The following is a 22351-nucleotide window of genomic DNA, read 5'->3' on the forward strand; positions in this document are numbered from 1 at the left end:
TGGACAACCTCGAGCCTGAGGCCTAAAGGGATCCTAAAAGGATCTTCTTTATCATGGTGATCATTTTACGATGGACAAAAATATCGAATCCCTGCACTGTACACCTGAAACTAATCTAATATTGTAAGTCAATTATATGTCAATAAAATAAATAAAAAAGTAAATAAAAGGCTCTGCTCGACTGCAGACCACAGTTCATTTCAAAACTGTTGCCCCAGGCAAAAACCGGAATGGGAGAAACCGGAGTAAGACAGTTTGGTCCAGAGCAGCTTCTTGCTGGAGCTACAAAAGTCATCATTCATGGGAGAAAGGGTGAGGAAGGAGACAGCATCTATTGGCGTGTGTCCTGTGTGAGGCCCTCTGCTTGGCACCGTGTCTACGTTATTAAAACTCCCTACAACCCTGAGAGCAGCGGTGACCCGCGCCAAGTCACACACCAACAGAGCCGACATGAAAAACCTGTTCTGACTACAGAACTCCAGAACGTCTACCTCCTGCTGTCCTGGTCCAGCTGGGCCTGCAGTATCGCTAGAGTCAGAAGGCTGCTGTAGCGGTAGGACGGCATAGGGATGGGTGACGTGGGCTCTGCAGTCAGTCTCCCGGGGTTTCCATCTCGGGCTGAGCTTCCGAGCCACGTGACCTGGAGCAAGTTACTTAATCTTTCTGTGCCTCAGTCTTCCCATCTGAGCAAGGCCCAGAGAACGCCAGGCCAGTCAGCTCACGACAGATGTCAGTCAAGTAAAACCTTGGCCGCTACCTCTTAGCCGTAATCTCTGCCCTGCTTCAAGCCTGACTCAGTCAGAAACTATGATTAACATGATTGGGCAAGGGGTGGAAGGAGAAGTTGAGGGAGAAAAGGAGACCCACGGGCTCCTCCACCACTGCAAACACTGACCTTCAGAGGGCCCTGCTGCAAGGGTGTTGGGGGATGGAAGGAAGGGGGAGGGCCAAGAGTAGAGAAGATTTAACTTTAGATCGACTAGTTTTGATCAACTGGATATTTTTAGCTTCTGAATTGAGACTGTGTTTGTAATTGGAAACAACCACGGGCACTTTTCTTATCTAAGAATATCTAGAAAACTTCATGGGGTTGTCTGGATTTCAATTCAAGGTCAGCAAAAAAGGTACTCCTACCGAAAAGGTTTAAAGGGAGAGTGGGAAACAAGAACAAGCTTGCATTTGCGTTTACGTCCATGAATCTTTCTTACTCAATGTAAGACTGACACACAAAGGCCAGCTTCACCCAGTGTCGTTCACGGGTGAACTTATTCACCTGAGCTTATGTTTTGCAATCTGGGATATGATTTAAAATTTTTGTCTTCTGATTTTTTCACTCAAAATGTAGTGCCCTTTCTGACCACAAAACATAAAACAGATAATTTGGGAAAAATGTCAGGCATTTATGCGTGCATAATTTCCTCAGTTTTTAAACAAAAACCATGGTCACACTGTATGTCAAGAGCGATAACTATTTTCCTTTTCTTCCAAGAGGTCATAAAGGGATTGACCCTATATATGATTTTAATATCATCATAATATATTTGTTTATGTCCCTAGTTTGGCTTTAAAAGTGCATTAATTCACATAAAAGTAGAATGGGATATGCCAGTTGAACCCACATGAAGATCTGCAAGTTTTTCTTAAGTGAAAATGGCTAAACTTGTCATTCAATATTATTCCTTTGAATCACAGTCAGCAGAAAATGAACATCATATGATATTTAACTAAAAAACTACTGTTACTGGCAACAATTCCTATGCTAAAAAGAAATAGAAAGGAAGCAGATGCCCAAAAGAAGTTCTAGAACATAACTGCACAGAATGCACTAACATGTAAGGAAGGGAAGTCTCAAAATGTAGATCATTTTATTATTCTCCAGTTGCCAGCACAGCCTGAAAAGGAAAACAAAATATCCCAAATAAAGTTAGAACAACCAGGCTACATACCCACTACCATTTGTCCTTTGCTTGGGGTGAAAACAGAACCTGTTCCATTGGGCTTCACCCACCACACCTCACCACTCCCCACTCGTCCCACCCGCCAAGGTAAAAGTGGTCAGTGCTCCCAGTGGCCTCCTGCTTCATGCCATACTTGGATCAATCTAACAACACATTTCTGGGTTATGTCACATCAAATTCAAATACCTGTTTCCGCTACCTCCACATCCTGATAGTAAAACATGAGGTGACGAAGACCTCCACCAGCAAAAAGCTGATCGATTCTTTCAATCTGGGAAAAAGGAAAGGCAAAGTAATGACTGAATCAGAAACCACGTTTAAATCAGCAGTTACTATCATCTTTCTTAGCTGCATAGGACTTCAGCAAACCATATAGAAAGGATCGTATCTTTTTAACATAAAACCATGAAAGACTAAATATCTTACCACAGTAAAGACTAAATTCACAGAAGTGCGTTGATTAATCAAAAAAATATTTGTGGCATACACACATTTGAAAAAGACTGTCTCTCCATATTGGCTGATTTCCTAAAGTGCTGAGCTGTTAAAGGCAGATATAAATAGAGATGAGTGTCGGGCTTCCCTGGTGGCGCAGTGGTTGGGAGTCCGCCTGCCGATGCAGGGGATACGGGTTCGTGCTCCGGTCCGGGAAGATCCCACATGCCGCGGAGTGGCTGGGCCCGTGAGCCATGGCCGCTGAGCCTGCGCGTCCGGAGCCTGTGCTCCGCAACGGGAGAGGCCACAACAGTGAGAGGCCCGGGTACCGCAAAAAAAAAAAAAAAAAAAAAACCCTCCCTCCCCGCCCTCTCCCCACCCTCTGGCTCAGTAAGCCTGATACAGGATGTTGTCTTTAAGCCTCCCGGGTCCTGACATTTCTGGGTCCTGAATACGGCATAGAGTGTGACTTGGGATTCCTACAGTTCAGAGCTTTTATTCAGTTATTCCATCTGCATTATCCCAAATCCAATTGTCTCTCCATGCCTGAATCAGCCGTGTGAACTTGTCTCCTTCTATGCCTCCTGTGGGGGGAATAATTTTATCTACTTCCTGGTATTACGAAGATTAAATGGGATAATAGATAAAAATCAGCACAGAGACTGACGTATGGTAAATATTCAATAAATGTTAGCTATGAGGAGGAGAAAAAGGAAAAGGACATTTCCTCAACTCTTAATTGATTCATTCTGTAGTTTAACTATTTTAGTGTTATCCACCCTGAATTGGTCCACTGACCCCAATTAACCCTACCCAAGTGGCACTGCAGGAAGGGATAAAGCCAGTAGAGGGCTACAGCCGGCTCGTACAGGCTTGGGACAGCCAACTGACCACAACTCCTCCCAACTCGGTGTTTAGTAACATCATGTTGGTCGTTTGGAATCAGCCATGGTGGGAATATTTACTCCACAGAATCAGGAAACGCTCAGACTAGTGCCTTCCTTTCCCCTTGCCCAAAGCTGGTTGTCAAACCTTTACAAGCCTATCACTAAAAAGTATTATCAACAATGTGACATCCCTGTCAACAAAAAAGGCTTCCTTCCTTTCTTCTCTTTATTTCTTTTTTAATGCCTAAAAAGTTTTAAAAAAAAAAAACTTCAGGAAACATCACAGCTCCTGGAATGCCTTCCTCCCTGCCCAGGAAACTGTATCTTCCCGTATTTTGGTCTCCCCACCAACTAAATCACGCCCCAGGCTTTGAAGGGATATCAGGGCAGAAGATGGAAGTCAGGTCAGGAACAAAAGAAACCAGTTCAGCTGCCGAATCAAAGCCAAAGCCAGAAAAGTATGGCGCATTTAATCTCCCAGGCTAGAACAGGATAAACTCAAAAAAAAAAAAAAGAAACAAAAACAAAAACAAGATAAATCAGCAGCTGAGACGAGATTCTGTTCTCTAACCTCAGGTTCCAAAATGGTGCCTGAGCCCAGCTTCACTGGATGTAGAGAGACACAGACAACACTGTCAGAATGTCAATTCTAAATACCCCACTCAACATGGAGAGCTGGAGAGCCCAAGCTCCTTCTGCCACCACCCATACCAAGCCAGAATAGGGTCCTAAGCATGTGGAAACAGACACCCTTCCCTAAGGCCCAGCACAGACCCTGCCACAGGACAAGGCCAGCTGTGCCCTCCATAATCAAGTCAGTGAGAACTCAAATGCATCGCACCTGATTCCCCTCTAGAATGGCATCCTCCACTTCGGTTTTGTTGAGGTCCACACAGGAAGCTACAATCGCAAATAAGTAGTCATGTCTCCCATCCAGACGAGCCCGCTTGGCTTCCTTCTCTTCCTTCAATCTTTGCTACAAGAAGGGAAGAAAAATGTTATGTGGCAACTGCTGTTCTCAAATGGATTCATTCTGTAATCATTTCATACTACTGGTGCTTTTTCAAGTCTTGGGTATTCAGATAACAGCTTAATGGTACCAGTTTTTAGGTACTATCTTCTGTTTTTAGAAATAATGTTATTTCTATTATGAAAATAAGATGTGCTCATTGTTTTGAAATTACATAACACAGATAAGCCAAAAGTAGAAATAAAAATCATCTGCCAGCCAGACAGTATTACCATTAACATTTTGTTCCAAATCTTTACAGACTTAATTTTACCCATATATAAGCATTCAACAGACACACACCAAAATCAAAAAGATCTCCACTTTTGTAAACATTTCCTAGGCTGCTAAAGTAATACTTATTCTTGTACACTATCTCCTAAGTTTCTTGTTTGTCTACAGGTTCATATCTGGTTTTGAAATTAATTTCTGAATACCAGTGCTTAATTTTTACCTGTTGACTGTTAATTACAATAACAAAGCAAGTTCACTGTAACCAACATTGGCCGTTTGAAGCATATCTTTCCATATGTGCTCTGTTCATACAAACATATGCAAACATATATACACATTTCTATTTATATATAGTATAAAATTTTTTCATGCATTTTTCCCTTAATAATACATCACAGACTTCTTTTTAGTTTAGTACAGACCACTCCAACTCCTGTAATAGCTGCAAAATATTCAACAATATGGACGTACCATAATCAACCATTTTACCATTGGCGGATATTCAACTTCTAGTTCATTTTTTGAATTAAGGGCATTATCTTTAATGCTAGCCAGTAGCTCCTGCTAGGTAGCCCCTCTGGATCCTTTCTTGTATTCAACAGTTACTGAACCTCAAATATGTACAAGCACTCTAGAGGTAAACACTACCCAGTGACCTCAAAAAAACTCATAGCCTGGTTGGCAGAATGTAAGCAGAAAATGTAAATGTGAGAGGATGGCATTATGGTTGCTACAGGGGCATCAGATTTATGCAGGGGCATTAATGGGTCTTCAGAGAAGGAGCTGAAGGGAGGATTCCCCCTCTAGCCCAGGGCTGAAGAGGGGTGGAGGTACAGGAAAAGTTTCAGGAAGAGGTGGCTTGAGCTCGAGTTGAAGGAGAGTTGGCCACACTCCCTGGGATAGAGGCATTTCTGCACATGCAGAGGCCAAAAGACATAAGAAAGCTTAGCATGTCTGGAAACCACAAGGCAGCCAGGATGGCTGAACTGAAAATAACTAGAAAGGCATAATAGGAGGGACTTCCCTAGCGGTCCAGTGGTTAAGACTCTATGCTTCCACTGCAGGGGGCACAGGTTCAATCCCTGGTTGGGGAATTAAGATCCCACATGCCATGCAGCGAGGCCAAAAAAAAAAAAAAAAAAGAAAAAGGCGTAATAGGAAATGAGAAAAAAAGTCAGACCATAAAATATCTTATGGGCCATGTTAGAAAGTATAAATATTATCTGAAGTTCATGGAGAGTCACTGATGAGTTTCAAATCAGGAAAGATGTTTAGCTGTCTGTGCTGCCTCAAAACATCAGTCATTCTGAAAGCAGTATAAAAAGTGGATTGGAGGGGGCTTCCCTGGTGGCGCAGTGGATCAGAATCTGCCTGCCAATGCAGGAGACACAGGTTCGAGCGCTGGTCCGGGAAGATCCCACATGTCACGGAGCAACTAAGCCCGTGCGCCACAACTACTGAGCCTGCACTCTAAAGCCCGCAAGCCACAACTACTGAGCTCACGTGCCGCAACTACTGAAGCCCACATGCCTAGAGCCCGTGCTCTGCAACAAGAGAAGCCACAGCAAGGAGAAGCCCACGCACCGCAACGAAGAGTAACCCCCGCTCGCCGCAACTAGAGAAAGCCCACGTGCAGCAACGAAGACCCAACACGGCCAAAAATAAATAAAATTAAATCTTAAAAAAAAAAAAAAAAAGTGGACTGGAGTGATGCAAGCCTGAAGACAGGAAGGCCAGGCAGGTGGATTGTGGCCGCATTTCCCAGAGCTTGGGAAATGTCTGTCCCAGACAGACCACTGGGAATGTGGATCTGGAGCCCAAGGTGAAATTGCATTGCAGAGACAGATACAGATACTGGTTCTCAATACAGCACAGTAGACAATATGGGCCAGATCGTTCCTGTAATTGTGTTTACAAGATGACTGCAGCACCCTCACAGCTCTTCTGCAATGTGGTTGTACCACTAACCTATCAAGAAATGGACTCTATATCCCCTCCTCTTGAATCTGGCTGGCCCTGTGACCAGTTTTCACCAAAAGGATGTGGGAAGAAGTGAGACTGTAAAACTTCCTAGGCTAGTCCTTAAGAGACTTTCAGCTTCTGCCTTTGCACTTGGGAATGCTCCCTCAGAACCCAGCCACCAAGCTATGAGAAGTCCAAACCCATGGAGAGACCACACGGAGAAAATCCAAGGCATTCTGGCTGACAGCCCAGAAGATCTCCTAGCTGATACCCCAGCATCAACTTTCCTTTTTTTTTTTTTTTTAAACATCTTTATTGGAGTATAATTGCTTTACAATGGTATGTTAGTTTCAGCTTCACAACAAAATGAATCAGTTATATATATACATATGTTCCCATATCTCTTCCCGCTTGCGTCTCCCTCCCTCCCACCCTCCCTATCCCACCCCTCCAGGCGGTCACAAAGTACTGAGCTGATCTCCCTGTGCTATGCGGCTGCTTCCCACTAGCTATCTACCTTACGTTTGGTAGTGTATATATGTCCATGCCTCTTTCTCTCTTTGTCACCGTTTACCCTTCCCCCTCCCCATAGCCTCAAGTCCATCCTCTAGTAAGTCTGTGTCTTTACTCCTGTTTCACCCCTAGGTTTTTCATGACATTTTTTTTTCTTAAATTCCATATATATGTGTTAGCATACGGTATTTGTCTCTCTCTTTCTGACTTACTTCACTCTGTATGACAGACTCTAGGTCTATCCACCTCATTACAAATAGCTCAATTTCGTTTCTTTTCATGGCTGAGTAATATTCCATTGTATATATGTGCCACATCTTCTTTATCCATTCATCCGATGATGGACACTTAGGTTGTTTCCATCTCTGGGCTATTGTAAATAGAGCTGCAATGAACATTTTGGTACATGACTCTTTTTGAATTATGGTTTTGTCAGGGTATATACCCAGTAGTGGGATTGCTGGGTCATATGGTAGTTCTATTTGTAGTTTTTTAAGGAACCTCCATACTGTTCTCCACAGTGGCTATATCAATTTACATTCCCACCAACAGTGTAAGAGGGTTCCCTTTTCTCCACACCCTCTCCAGCATTTATTGTTTCTAGATTTTTTGATGATGGCCATTCAGACTGGTGTGAGATGATATCTCATTGTAGTTTTGATTTGCATTTCTCTAATGATTAGTGATGTTGAGCATTCTTTCATGTGTTTGTTGGCACTCTGTATATCTTCTTTGGAGAAATGTCTATTTAGGTCTTCTGCCCATTTTTGGATTGGGTTGTTTGTTTTTTTTGTTATTAAGCTGCATGAGCTGCTTATAAATTTTGGAGATTAATCCTTTGTCAGTTGCTTCAAAGGCCAGAAACTATCAAACTCTTAGAGGAAAACATAGGCAGGACACTCTATGACATAAATCACAGCAAGGTCCTTTTTGACCCACCTCCTAGAGAAATGGAAATAAAAACAAAAGTAAACAAATGGGACCTAATGAAACTTAAAAGCTTTTGCCCAGCATCAACTTTCAAACTGCCTTGGACATTCCAACCTAGTCAAGCCAACAGATGACTGCAACCCAGCCAAGGCCACATGAAACAGAAGAACCATCCAGCTGAGCCCAGCCACCCACAGAATCAAGAGAGATAATAAATAGTTGTTAAGAGATAATAGATAATTGATAACAGACAGTTAAGCCATTAGCTCTCTTACGGTTTGTTATGCAGCAGTAGGTAACAGAGTAATCCTTGTTAGAATAATTCCATTGGTTGCACAGAAAACAAATGGATTCAGACTTGAGAAAAGAATGATTGGTAAAAGAGAAATCATTCATGGAATGAATATCTCCACTTTTTTTTTTTTTTTTTTTTTTTTGGCCTCACCACATGGCATGTGGGATCTTAGTTACCGGACTAGAGATCGAACCTGCACCGCCTGCATTGGAAGCATGGAGTCTTGACCACTGGACCGCCAGGGAAGTCCTATACATGAAACCTATATAATGTTATAAACCAATGCTACCTCAATAAAAATAAATTTTAAACAATAATAAAGGTACTGAATATAAACTATTCCTTCCAGAAACTTGACTATAAAGGAAAGAAATGTGGTTACTAGTAGAAAGAGGGGAAGTTAGAGTCAAAGGAGAATTTTTTAAGATACAAAAGACTTAAGAAAAAGTAAAGAGGAAAAAGTTGGGGATTTCCGAGTGATTGAAAGGCAATCGCTAGATATGTGTGATTTATGTTCTTTTTTCCAAAACTGAAGGGAGACAAATTAGTTGGGCTTGGGGGTGGGGATGCAGGGCAAGGTTAAGGTTTAAAAAAATAAACGATCTACCTACTTTTTTGCCATTTCCCTAAAAAGAGAACACACGGGTCTTGACACAAAGTATACATTCCATAAACATCAAAAAGAAGTAAATTTAAATCTCTTTTCAACCATGGCTAAAACCAGGTGAATGTCCTGTTCTTCGTTTTCCACACTCTCGTCAGGGAGGAATAAAGGCTTTTCTCAGAGTGATCTTTCTGGGTTTGTACTAAATGTCTTCAGCAGCTTGAAGACATGGTGGGCAACCAGGGGAGCCAGGGATCCAGCAACAAACCAACAAGATGGCAAATGCTGGGCAGCCAAAAAGACACTAAAAAGCTATAGAACCAGGGACTTCCTCGGTGGTCCAGTTGTTAAGACTCTGCGCTCCCAGTGCAGGGGCTCCGGGTTCAATCCCTGGTCAGGGAATTAGACCCCGTATGCCGCAACTAAGACCCGGCACAGCCAAACAGATAAATATTTAAAAAAAAAAAAAAACTAGAGAACTAGAAAAGTCAGGATGTAAACCAACTGAAGGCTTCCAAAGAATCCAGAAACTTCTATAACATTCTGCCATGGCAACACATTATTCTATGACCTGATTTTACAGGGCTCCAAAGGAAAAAACTACACATTCTAGTGGAGGAAAGGAGAGATTGGCCTCTAAAACAGAACACTAATTATTCTATTTTTACCTAAATATCACAGATGAAAAAACCTTCCAAAGCAATTTTACATATAAAAGCAAATTATCAAAAAAAAAAGCAAATTATCAGTGTGTTTTTAAAGAAAATGTTTTCAAAGCTATATTCAAAAGCACGTTAAGCATTGAATATGTTCTTACATAAACTATTCTATCTCCTGATAAGTAATATGAAGTCAACCCCAGTGCCATGTACATGAAAGAGCACAATGTTTATCAATGTCAACTTTCATTGCCTTATACCGAGGTATGCGGGTACAATGAGGGACTTTTATTTTACGACCACAAAAAGTCAATAATGTCAAATAAATATTTGGTGATGGGATCAGTGCATTGTCACTCCCTAAACTTAAACTTGCAGCTTTCTGGCTGCCAGGGAACTGCAAGAACAAGCAGTCAGTTGACTAACTGGAGGTGGCTTGTCCTGTCGCCTTTGAGACATCTAGGACACTTGGAGAGGGAGGGCAGAGTGGGATGACAAAGGCGAGAGGCGAACCATGGAATTCTTTTTTTTTTTTTTTAAGGATTACGTTAAAATTGTTTTGCGTTGCATGCACAAGCACCAACTGATGGGAGTGGGGAGGGTGGCCAGAAACCTATTCAATGTCCAAGGAAATCTAGAACGGTATTTAACACATTTCTGCAACTTGGTAACAAAGAATGTTACTACCACCTTGGGATAAAACAGGGACTAATGTGCTACCTCCCAAGAAACAAGTGGTGCTTTCAAGATAGGGCAACTTCATGTACACAAACGAGCCCTGGTGCCAGAGTGGGGTCCAGACCCGGGGCTGCCATTAATTGTAAGACTTTGCATCTGTCATTTAACCATTCCAGGCTTCAGGTTCTGCAACTCTAAAATCAAAGTGTTGGACTACGCAACAGCTAAGCTCTGTTTCTTCTCTAGCATTCGGGCTGCTTCCCATTGGTTCAAAAGTTAATACAGACAAGAGACTTGAGGGGGTTTTTTGGTTTTTTGTTTGTTGGCTTTGGTTCTTGGAATCTTTTGATTGGATCGGGAGGTGTCTGGGGTGAAACTTGAGATTTTAAAATGTGAATCCCAACGAAGACCCAATGCCACGTGCTGTCATAATAAAGCTCTGTGACTTTTTCTCATGACAAACCCATCCTTCCAATTTTTTTTAATATACTAACCTTTGCCTTTAACTCTGTAGAACCAAAGCCCAGGTCTACACGTTCATGTATGTAAACTGTGCATGAACCACACACATTTCATTTTGGCTCCAGGTTATAACCCCCAACTCCAACAGAGACCTTACCCTTGTCTGTAAAATGGGGATAAAAGTCCAAACTTGAAGGTATTTGCAAAGATTAAATGGGGTGTGGTTTGGGGATAATACTAAGGCAATCAGCGCATGAATTAAAACGGCATGACCGAGACTTTGACCCTGGACATCAAAATTCAGGCGACAAAACTTAATCATGATTTTTCAGTTGTACAAATGCTTAAACTCCCTCCACCATTAGAAAGCCCAGTCCTGTTGGCGGCATTGTTTCAGATCCAGGCCCACCCCACTCATGTCTCTGGCAACGAGAAATGGACGGAGGATGGAGCTGTCGGGTCTGAGAAACCCTCTGTTGGCTGAGCAAGGACACCCTTGTCCCCAACCCTCCTGAAGATGTCAGGGTACATTTTGCTCTCTTTGCCCCGGATGCATTGCTAGCTTTGGATCAGCAAGTCATCATTTGCTTCCTGTGCTTAGGTATAATTGTCACAAAAGCCCTATGAACCAGACATGATTATTTCCACACAAGGAAATCAAGACTACGGACCACTCACAACTTTCCCAAGAGCACACTGCTAAGTAAGTGGCGGGGCTGGGCTTCAAGCCCTGGCGTGTCTGCAGGGCCAGGCCAAGACATGGGGTGTCCCGGGCAACTGAGAATTTTGCATCCATCCAAACTGACATTCTCTAAATTTCCACTCAAGGATTATCTAGAGCACTCTTGGGAGGAGACCCCATATACACTGCATGGGTTATAGAAGGATTTGTGGGTGGAGACTGGCGTTAACTGACACCATTTTCTGAATTACACCGGTAATATTTTAGTGCCAGGATGGACTGGTGCCCAGCCGGCTTCCAGCTGGCGTGCTCTGTGTCCAGCTCCCCTACCACACGACTGTGTCTCAGCAAATGGTAACTCCCTACCCCATCCTCGTCTCCTGAAGTGCCTAGGACTCAGGCTCCCTGCCTGGGTGGGCAGCCAGTGGGCTGGGCTCCCTGCTTCGCCCAACCCATTACTGGACAATTTCACTTTTATCTATATCGTACTGTTCACACCACGCCTTCATAGGATGCTTTTGCACAGAAGAGTGTGAGGCAAGGGGTAGGTTCTACAGCCAAAAAAATATACATATATTTCTTTGTTGAAAAAAAAGAAGTTTTTCTAGGCAATATGATTAGCCTAGTTGCAGATCTGAATCTGAGAAAGAGATCTGTTTTAATGTCAGTCTGTTGCCTATTTTTGAGTGAATTTATTTCCATTTTTTTATTTGGGTGTTTTGTTCTCTTACGCATATGTGTGCTTATAGCAATGTCACAAACATAGCAGGGGAGAGTATAACGTAGATTTAAATCCCCACTGGAGATCACTCTAAATAATGTGGAGTCTACAAATTACAATTGAAACTCCTTATCTTAAATCACCAAAGTAAATACCTCTGAGACAGATTTCACTTTGGCTCTCAGTATCAATCGCAAGGCCAGAGATAATTAATCACCTGATGAAACAGTGCCAAAGAGGCCAAGGACGTGGGTTTGATCATCTTAGGCCAGTTAGTTTCACTTTATTCCATTTTCCCCAGCTGTGGATGAATCAGGACAAATCCATGAGCAGAGGAAAAATTACTCCAAGTGTAGGCCTAGCTAAAATGCCTGGTTATCGGTAAAAGATGTCCTTCTTTTTCTTTTTTTAAGAGAGATAACCAAATGGCCCAGGCTAGTTTAACTCGCTTGTCTGCTATATATATAACCCGATCCTTCTCGTCTCCTGAGGGGTAAACTAAAATAAATATCACCTGAATCTCATCATTCCTACAAGAGTATCAGCTCCACAGGGAGGGATATTTTCTATTTTGATTTTTGCAATATCTCCAGAGCCCAGAACAGGGCCTGGCACTTAGTAAAACCTCAACTGATATCTAATCCAGGGACGATTAACCAAGTTTATCATTTACAAGTCACTCTCAAGTAATTAAGGCCTCGTGCAAATGATTCTAGCTCTGTGTGCGTCCATGATTGCAGGTGCAGAATTCAGTCAACAAGCTCCCGGGTCTTCCATGCTGTTCGGGCTTCAGCATAAACCACTGCACGAAATTCCACCATTAGTATGGATTACGGCTCTCCCTCAATTCACAGCAAATATAACTAACCTCGCTTAGCCTACATCCCATTTAAATGTGCTGAATTACAGAAACTGAGGGAAGTACTTCTACTCATTTCTCCAAATGAAAGAGCCCTCTCCACAAAGTTAACCCAATTTCCATGTCTTCAAACAAAGAAAAGCCTCCCTTTTCGGCTTCCAGCATTTTCACTTTAACCCACAGGGCCCCGTTTCCTCTCTGGGAGCGGCTCCTCTGTGACGCTTCCTGGACCGTCCAAACCTGCTCGTTAATTGGCTGGAAGAACCACAGTTGAGCCACTCTCAACTCCTAACTGTACTTTTCGCGTCTTAACTTGCCTTGTGTTTTATTTCTCCAGGTGAAGGGCCACAGCTGCAGAGGAAGCACCACACCTCCTTCCCACACGAAGAGCACTTGAGAAAAGTGGTGCCTGGAAGGGAAGACACTCCACGCTGGCTAATCCACTCACAGCAGGTGCTACAGTGAAGCCCTCTTTTATTTAACGAGAACGGCACTCTCCTTCGCTTGCAAAGAGCCTAGCGCTTAAACGGAGAGGGTTCCATCAATTTTCTTTTGTGCTGACAGTAAGCTTTGGAACCTTGTCTATTTTTGCTGGAGTTTTCAGGGCCCCTAAATCTCCCCATTTACGAACTCCCTTATCGGTCATTCTTTCCAAGCAAATAAAAGATGCCTCTTTACCTTTCACTATATGTGGATTTTTCACCCAAGCAGACCCAAAACCTGCTAAAGGGGTATCCCATTCACCACAACCTCCTCTCCCCCCAATATTACACTATCCAAACTCTAACTTAGAGCCCATTTTCTACACCCCACATATCTGGACCTGATCCAGACTTAGTGGGCCTTCACATGGCCATATATTCTATCTTCCCCCAATCCTACACTGGTTTTACTCTAAAACCAGGAGTAAATTCTTGTAGAATTCCAAGAGTCCCCTCTGGCAGCAGAGGCCACATAATTCAAGTGGTTTTCGCTCATTTGCTAAAAAGTACGTATATAACGTCATCATTCACATTCTATATGGCACAGGGGTGAAATTCGAAAACCTCTCTTGTTTATCACAATGAACCAGAGTGCTTACAGCTGATGCTCATCACAATCACCTGGGAACTTTGAAATGCTGATTCCTTTGCCTCCCAAGAAACTCTGACCCCTCTTGCCTGGCATGGGGACCTGGCATTGGTGTTTCTCAAAAGTTCCCCTGGCAACTATCGTGGCAGCCCAGCCTGAGAACACTGCTCCAACGGAAAGCATTTTATGACTTGATCATGATTGACTCGTGCTACCAGGTTCTCACTTGAAGTAGGAACTCAGTAAAGTCCAAGGGCATAAATCTGGGATCCCTGCAACTCTAGACCTTTTCTGTTTCTTGTTACTAGAGTCGTGCAAAAATTGACAGGAAGGACAAGTTTCAGCTCAACCCCACGAGGCCCGGACGTGCTCTTCCCCACTGTCCTGTGAAGCACAGCACCTGGTACAAAGTAGGTGTTCAACAGTACTAGCGGAATGGATGGATCTGCACCTAGAGTCACATCCTCCCGGGCTCTGGCTATGGTGTAAGTACGAGGTGGCCCCATGGGGCATTGACGCCTTCAGGTTCAGAAGCCCTCACCTGGGCACTAAAAAGCAGCACCTGTCCCCTCCCCACAGCTGCATCCTAGAGCCATTCACCTCCCAACGCTCCAGGAAAGTTGTTTTGATCTGTGCATGTGACATGTGTTCACAGGGCCAAACATGTCTGGGCCTGATTAAGAGGATTCTGAAACCGGTTTGACTATTTTGCCAAAGAATAACAACACTGATATCCTTTCAGCTTTCAAAACATATCTGAGAGCAAAGGGTCTTTCCTTGTCTTCCACTGTGCACCCGCAGGGCAACAATGGCCCCTCCCTGGGCAGTTTCTCAGTAGGGAAAGGAGCTGCCCTCTCTCCCCTGCCAGTCTCTAGCCCCACTGCGAGGATCACTGTTTAGAGAAACCTAGCAATCTGAAATTCAAGGAGCAACGGTATTCCCTAGCATCAATACATCAGTGGAAACATGAACGATATACATTCCAGCAGCAGGGAGAAAACGGGTCTCCATTTCAAAACTAGCTTTGCAATTAGGTGAATTTAGGTCAAGAGGACTGTCATAAATCTTTCAAGTGTGTTTTTTCTAAAGGTCAACAAAGTCAACCAGCAAAATTATATATTTCAGTTTAATTTTAGGGAAAGAAAGAAAAACAAAATCCGTAAGTCTGGAATTCATGTCCATTGTATGCTTGGAAGTTGGTACTGAGCTCTCTTCACCAAAGAGAAAAGCAAAAAAGAAGGCAGACATCATATCTGAGCCATACTTTTGTATATAAGTGAGTCAATATATACAGAATTATTTCGAGCTTTTTCATTGAAAAGCATTTGTGTTTATTACACAACAAAAAGGATATATGGCTTGACTTTTCTAAACCCAGAGAGCTTATGGTTTATTTGGCTGTGTATTCTGAATACAGTCAATTATTATATTACAATAACCTAATTATAATATGGCATCATTACAGTAATATTTCCAGACTAAGGTTAAATAGAGATTTATAGTTTGTAATGTTAAGTGGTTTTGGATTCTTTCTCATTGATTATGTTAGATGACAAAGTTACAATTTAATAAATTGTCAAATCAATGCATTAAACAAAAAAATGTGTAATTATTTACATAATACACTGCAACAGTATTAAGGTAATTCTGTTAACCTCATACATCACGGGGGTGAACAGAGCCAGCAACCTAAATATATAGAAACTTCCAAAAAACATACTCCCAGAAGGTCATTCGTGCCAAAAAAGAATCTAATTCATTAATTATACTTGAGATTTTATCAGCAACTTTAATTTTTTAGACTTGGTATTGAAGCATGGAAAAGTGAAATGAAGAATTGGAAACACATTCAGACATGTGAAGAGTTTAATTCATCCAACTGATTGCACAAGCATAAATTAAGGTGTATTTAGTACCAGATTCTGTGTTACCAGAAGGCTATTTAAAAATGAAGGAAGCATCATCCCTTTCCTCCAGGGAATCACAAGTAGACAAATGTCATTTCACTGCAGTGATGTGACGAGGGCTCTAGCAGCCAGAGGAGCAAAGCGCTGAGACCCCGCCGCCTCCTCAAAGTGTCAGGGAGGCTTCTCGGAGGAGGCGACACTTGCATTCGGTCTTAAGGAATAAGCGTTTGCAGCCAAACAAGTTCAAGGGCTTGGCTGGAAGATGTTGACTGTAGGGCGCGGTCAGCTAACTGCCACGCAGCAGGAAGCTGAAGCAAGCTGAATCATCCTTCCTGTGGCCACTGCGCTTGCGCTAAGTATACTAATGAGGTTTTAAAGTAGCGACCTATCCGATGCTGGCTCACAAGTCGCACCATCAGCGAAAGCCAATCACAGAGCGACACATGTTCTTAATCCCTATATAAGCAGACTGCTATAGGATTGCGGGGTCTTCCTTCCATCTTTTCTTTAACCAAGCTGTGCTCCAATAAAGTGTGATACGAGAAGAATCTTGCGTGTGGCGACTCGTCATTCTGCTGGTCGGAGGCGGCTCGCCGCATTTGGTGCCGAAACCCGGGAACTTCGCGCCCTACAGTTGACCTTGGGAAGGATGCGTCAGAATGGTGGGGCGAGGGGAAGTGGAGGATGGCTGGTGGCAGAGTGCTTAGGAAATGCAGAGACAGCATCCCTGTGTCTTGTGGTGGAAAAGCGGCTGCAAGACTGGCCAGAATCATCTGGCTGCTGGGGACGCATAAAAGATACAGTGATTGGGCTTCTCTGGTGGCGCAGTGGTTGAGAGTCCGCCTGCCGATGCAGGGGACACGGGTTCGTGCCCCGGTCCGGGAAGATGCCACATGCCGCGGAGCGGCTGAGCCCGTGAGCCATGGCCGCTGAGCCTGCGCGTCCGGAGCCTGTGCTCCGCAACAGGAGAGGCCACAACAGTGAGAGAGGCCCGCGTACCGCAAAAAAAAAAAAAAAAAAAAGATACAACGATCAAGCCCTGAGGAAGCATGCCTCAATGTTGAGAACAGAGTTCTGGAGAACCCTCCATTTTCTTCTGACATTAATCAGCCATGGAAGATGCTCCAAACATCTCTTTACGCATCTGCATAATCAAAAGCGGCTGATGAGTCCTAGGCTAGGGAAGCTCATTCTTCAATGTGACTCCAAAGGCACATCCTTGCATCTCATGATCTGTGACCACATTTCTGGGCCTTTAGAAGGCAGAGAGGGGTGTCATTTCAAAGGGCTTAGAAAACTTGCAGCCTAGAATCTGCCTTAATTATTTCTCATCACCAACAAAAGCTTACAGGTCTGGAAGGATGCAGTCACCAAAGCACTCTGAATGGGGTTTTTTTCCACCAGGCAAGCATCATCTCAAAAGCTGAAGCCTGTCTTTCTACAAGTAGTTCTCGTTTATGTGGCAATGTGCAGAGAAGCCTAAAGATGCACTCCCCTTTTCTTTTTAATTTGAAATATCAACATATAGCCTTATGGGCTATCCAAAAATTAGTAGACAAAGTGTTGCTCACAGATTCATCTGAATATAACTTTGGAATTTTTTAAGGTTTTTGCACACAGGTGCGAGAGATGATGATCTAAGACACACGTGCAAGCTTACAAACAGCAACCATTAAAACCCAGGTGGGCGACTTCTCTGGCCCCTTTCTCTCGGACCAGTGAACCTCCCCTGGGAGCGGTCCTTAATAAAGCTCACTTGAAGCTTTCCTCCGTTTCGCGGTGCCGTTTGTTAAGATCCGACCTTACATTTGGTGCCGAAACCCGGGAGGGGTACCAAGCCCCGCAGGTTACGGAACCTCTACTCATCCACCCGATCCGGCAGAAAACGGGATTTTCCTGATATCTCTGGACTTTGGGAGCAGCGTCTTCCCTTCACAGAGGACAACGGAAGGCGGAAGATGGCGGAAGAGTAAGACGCGGAGATCACCTTCCTCCCCACAGATACACCAGAAATACATCTACACGTGGAACAACTCCTACAGAACACCTACTGAAGGCTGGCAGAAGACCTCAGACCTCCCAAAAGGCAAGAAACTCCCCACGTACCTGGGTAGGGCAAAAGGAAAAAAGAAAAAACAGAGACAAAAGAATAGGGACGGCACCTGCACCAGTGGGAGGCAGCTGTGAAGGAGGAAAAGTTTCCACACACTAGGAAGCCCCTTCGCGGGCGGAGACTGCGGGAGGCGGAGGGGGGAGCTTCGAAGCCGCGGAGGAGTGCAGAGCAACGGCTGCGGAGGGCAAAGCGGAGAGATTCCCGCACAGAAGATCGGTGCCGACCAGCACTCACCAGCCCGAGAGGCTTGTCTGCTCCCCCGCCGGGGCGGGCGGGGCTGGGAGCTGAGGCTCTGAGGCTCGGGTTTCGGACGGAGCGCAGGGAGAGGACTGGGGTTGGCGGCTTGAACATAGCCTGAAGGTGTTAGTACGCCACGGCTGGCCGGGAGGGAGTCCGGGGAAAAGTCTGCACCTGCCAAAGAGACAGGAGACTTTTTCTTCCCTCTTTGTTTCCTGGGGCGTGAGGAGAGGGGTTTAAGAACGCTGCTTAAAGGAACTCCAGAGACGGGCGCGAGCCGCGGCTAAAAGCGCGAACCCCAGAGACGGGCGCGAGCCGCGGCTGAAAGCGCGGACCCCAGAGACGGGCGCGAGCCGCGGCTGAAAGCGCGGACCCCAGAGACGGGCGCGAGCCGCGGCTGAAAGCGCGGACCCCAGAGACGGGCGCGAGCCGCGGCTGAAAGCGCGGACCCCAGAGACGGGCGCGAGCCGCGGCTGAAAGCGCGGACCCCAGAGGCGGGCAGGAGACGTTAAGGCTGCTGCTGCCGCCACCAAGGGGCCTGTGTGCGAGCACAGGTCACTCTCCACACCCCTCTTCCGCGGAGCCTGTGCAGCCCGCCACTGCCAGGTTCCCGGAATCCGGGGACGACTTCCCCGGGAGAGCGCACGGCGGGCCTCGGGCTGGTGCAGGGTCACGCCGGACTTTGCCGCCAAAGGCCCGCCCCGCACTCCGTGCCCCTCCCTCCCCGCCGGCCTGAGTGCGCCAGAGCCCCCGAATCAGCGGCTCTTTTAACCCCATCCTGTCTGAGCAAAAAACAGACGCCCTCCAGCGACCTACACGCAGTGGCAGGGCCAAATCCAAAGCTGAGCCCTGGGAGCTGTGAGAGCAAGGAGGAGAAGGGGAGATCTCTCCCAGCAGCCTCAGAAGCAGCGGATTAAAGCTCCACAATCAACTTGATATACCCTGCATCTGTGGAATACCTGAATGGACAACCAATCATCCCAAATTAAGGAAGTGGACTTTAGGAGCAAGATCTATGATTTTTTTCCCTTTTCCCCTTTTTGTGAATGTGTATGTGTATGCTTCTGTGTGAGATCTTGTCTGTATAGTCTTGCTTCCACCATTTGTCCTAGGGTTCTATCCGTCCATGTTTTTTTTAAATTTTTTTCTTAATAATTAATTTTAATAACGTTATTATACTTTACCTTCGTTCTTTCTTTCTTTCTTTCTTTCCTTCCTTCCTTCCCTCCTTTAGACAATGAATCATCCCAAATTGAGGAGGTGGTCTCTGACAGCAAGATTTATGATTTTTCCCCATTTACCTCTTTTAGTGAGGGTGTATGTGTATGCTTCTGTGTAAGATTTTGTCTGTATAGCTTTGCTTCCAACATTTGTCCTAAGGTTCTATCCGTCCCTTTTTTTTTTCTAAATAAGAATTTTTTAATTCAATAACTTTATTATACTTTATTTTTACTGTATCTTCTTTCTTTCTGTCTTTTTTCCTTCTTTCCCTCCTTCTTTCCTTCCTCCCTCCCTCCCTCCCTCCTTTCTTTCCTTCTTGCCTTCTTTCCTTCTTTGCTTCTTTCTTTCTTTCTTCCTTCCTTCCTACCCTCCTTTCCTTCTTTCTTTCCTCATACTTCTACTAATTCCCTCTACTTTTTCTCCCTTTTATCCTGAGCCATGTGGATGAAAAGCTCTTGGTGCTCCAGCCAGGAGGCAGGGCTCTGCCTCTGAGGTAGGAGAGCCAACTTCAGGACACTGGTCAACAAGAGACCTCCCAGCTCCACATAATATCAAACGGCGAAAATCTCCCAGAGACCTCCATCTTAACACCAGCACCCAGCTTCAGTCAACGACCAGCAAGCCACAGTGCTGGAAAACCTATGCCAAACAACTAGCAAAACAGGAACACAACCCCACCCATTAGCAGAGAGGCTGCCTAAAATCATAATAAGGCCACAGACACCCCAAAACACACCACCAGACGTGAACCTGCCCACTAGAGAGACAAGATCCAGCCTCATCCACCACAACACAGGCACTAGTCCCCTCCACCAGGAAGCCTACACAACCCACTGAACCAACCTTAGCCACTGGAGACAGACATCAAAAACAGGAGGAACTACGAACCTGCAGCCTGCAAAAAGGAGACCCCAAACACAGTAAGATAAGCAAAATGAGAAGACAGAAAAACACACAGCAGATAAAGGAGCAAGATAAAAATGCACCAGACCTAACAAATGAAGAGGAAATAGGCAGTCTACCTGAAAAAGAATTCAGAATAATGATAATAAGGATGATCCGAAATCTTGGAGATAGAATGGACAATAGATTGGACAAAATGCAAGAATCAGTTAACAAGGACCTAGAAGAACTAAAGATGAAACAAGCAACGATGAACAACACAATAAATGAAATTAAAAGTACTCTAGATGGGATCAATAGCAGAATAACTGAGGCAGAAGAACGGATAAGTGACCTGGAAGATAAAATAGTGGAAATAACTACTGCAGAGCAGAATAAAGAAAAAAGAATGAAAAGAACTGAGGACAGTCTCAGAGACCTCTGGGACAACATTAAACGCAACAACATTCGCATTATAGGGGTTCCAGAAGAAGAGGAGAAAAAGAAAGGGACTGAGAAAATATTTGAAGAGATTATAGTTGGAAACTTCCCTAATATGGGAAAGGAAATAGTTAATCAAGTCCAGGAAGCACAGAGAGTCCCATACAGGATAAATACAAGGAGAAATACGCCAAGGCACATATTAATCAAACTTTCAAAAATTAAATACAAAGAAAGCATATTAAAAGCAGCAAGGGAAAAACAACAAATAACACATAAGGGAATCCCCATAAGGTTAACAGCTGATCTCTCAGCAGAAACCCTACAAGCCAGAAGGGAGTGGCAGGACATACTGAAAGTGATGAAGGAGAAAAACCTGCAGCCAAGACTACTCTACCCAGCAAGGATCTCATTCAGATTTGATGGAGAAATTAAAACCTTTAAAGACAAGCAAAAGCTGAGAGAGTTCAGCACCACCAAACCAGCTTTACAACAAATGCTAAAGGATCTTCTCTAGGCAAGAAACACAAGAGAAGGAAAAGACCTATAATAACGAACCCAAAACAATTAAGAAAATGGGAATAGGAACATACATATCGATAATTACCTTAAATGTAAATGGACTAAATGTTCCCACCAAAAGACACAGATTAGCTGAATGGATACAAAAACAAGACCCTTATATATGCTGTCTACAAGAGACCCACTTCAGACCTAGAGACACATACAGACTGAAAGTAAGGGGATGGAAAAAGATATTCCATGCAAATGGAAACCAAAAGAAAGCTGGAGTAGCAATTCTCATATCAGACAAAATAGACTTTAAAATAAGGACTATTAAAAGAGACAAAGAAGGACACTACATAATGATCAAGGGATCGATCCAAGAAGAAGATATAACAATTGTAAATATTTATGCACCCAACATAGGAGCACCTCAATACATAAGGCAAATACTAACAGCCATAAAAGGGGAAATCGACAGTAACACATTCATAGTAGGGGACTTAAACATCCCACTTTCACCCATGGACAGATCATCCAAAATGAAAATAAATAAGGAAACACAAGCTTTAAATGATACATTAAACAAGATGGACTTAATTGATATTTATAGGACACTCCATCCAAAAACAACAGAATACACATTTTTCTCAAGTGCTCATGGAACATTCTCCAGGATAGATCATATCTTAGGTCACAAATCAAGCCTTGGTAAATTTAAGAAAATTGAAATTGTATCAAGTATCTTTTCTGACCACAACGCCATGAGACTAGATATCAATTACAGGAAAAGATCTGTAAAAAATACAAACACATGGAGGCTAAACAATACACTACTTAATAACGAAGTGATCACTGAAGAAATCAAAGAGGAAATCAAAAAATACCTAGAAACAAATGACAATGGAGACACAACGACCCAAAACCTGTGGGATGCAGCAAAAGCAGTTCTAAGGGGGAAGTTTATGGCAATACAAGCCCACCTTAAGAAGCAGGAAACATCTCGAATAAACAACCTAACCTTGCACCTCAAGCAATTAGAGAAAGAAGAACAAAAAAACCCCAAAGCTAGCAGAAGGAAAGAAAT

General features: G+C 43.9%; 1 protein-coding gene across 1 annotated transcript in view; it reads right to left on the minus strand.

Annotated features, from left to right (window-relative positions):
* DNAH5 (dynein axonemal heavy chain 5) overlaps positions 1-22351 on the minus strand; it is a 273908-nt gene that overhangs the window by 206051 nt on the left and 45506 nt on the right. The window contains exons 2-3 of the mRNA XM_030856579.2: positions 4122-4256; positions 2145-2229 (exon numbers count right to left, since the gene is read on the minus strand). Of these exons, the coding sequence (XP_030712439.2) occupies positions 2145-2229; positions 4122-4256 (220 nt within the window). The remainder of the gene's footprint in view (positions 1-2144; positions 2230-4121; positions 4257-22351) is intronic.

The sequence above is a fragment of the Globicephala melas genome, chromosome 3 (assembly GCF_963455315.2).
Source record: "Globicephala melas chromosome 3, mGloMel1.2, whole genome shotgun sequence".
Taxonomy (NCBI): Eukaryota; Metazoa; Chordata; class Mammalia; order Artiodactyla; family Delphinidae; genus Globicephala; species Globicephala melas.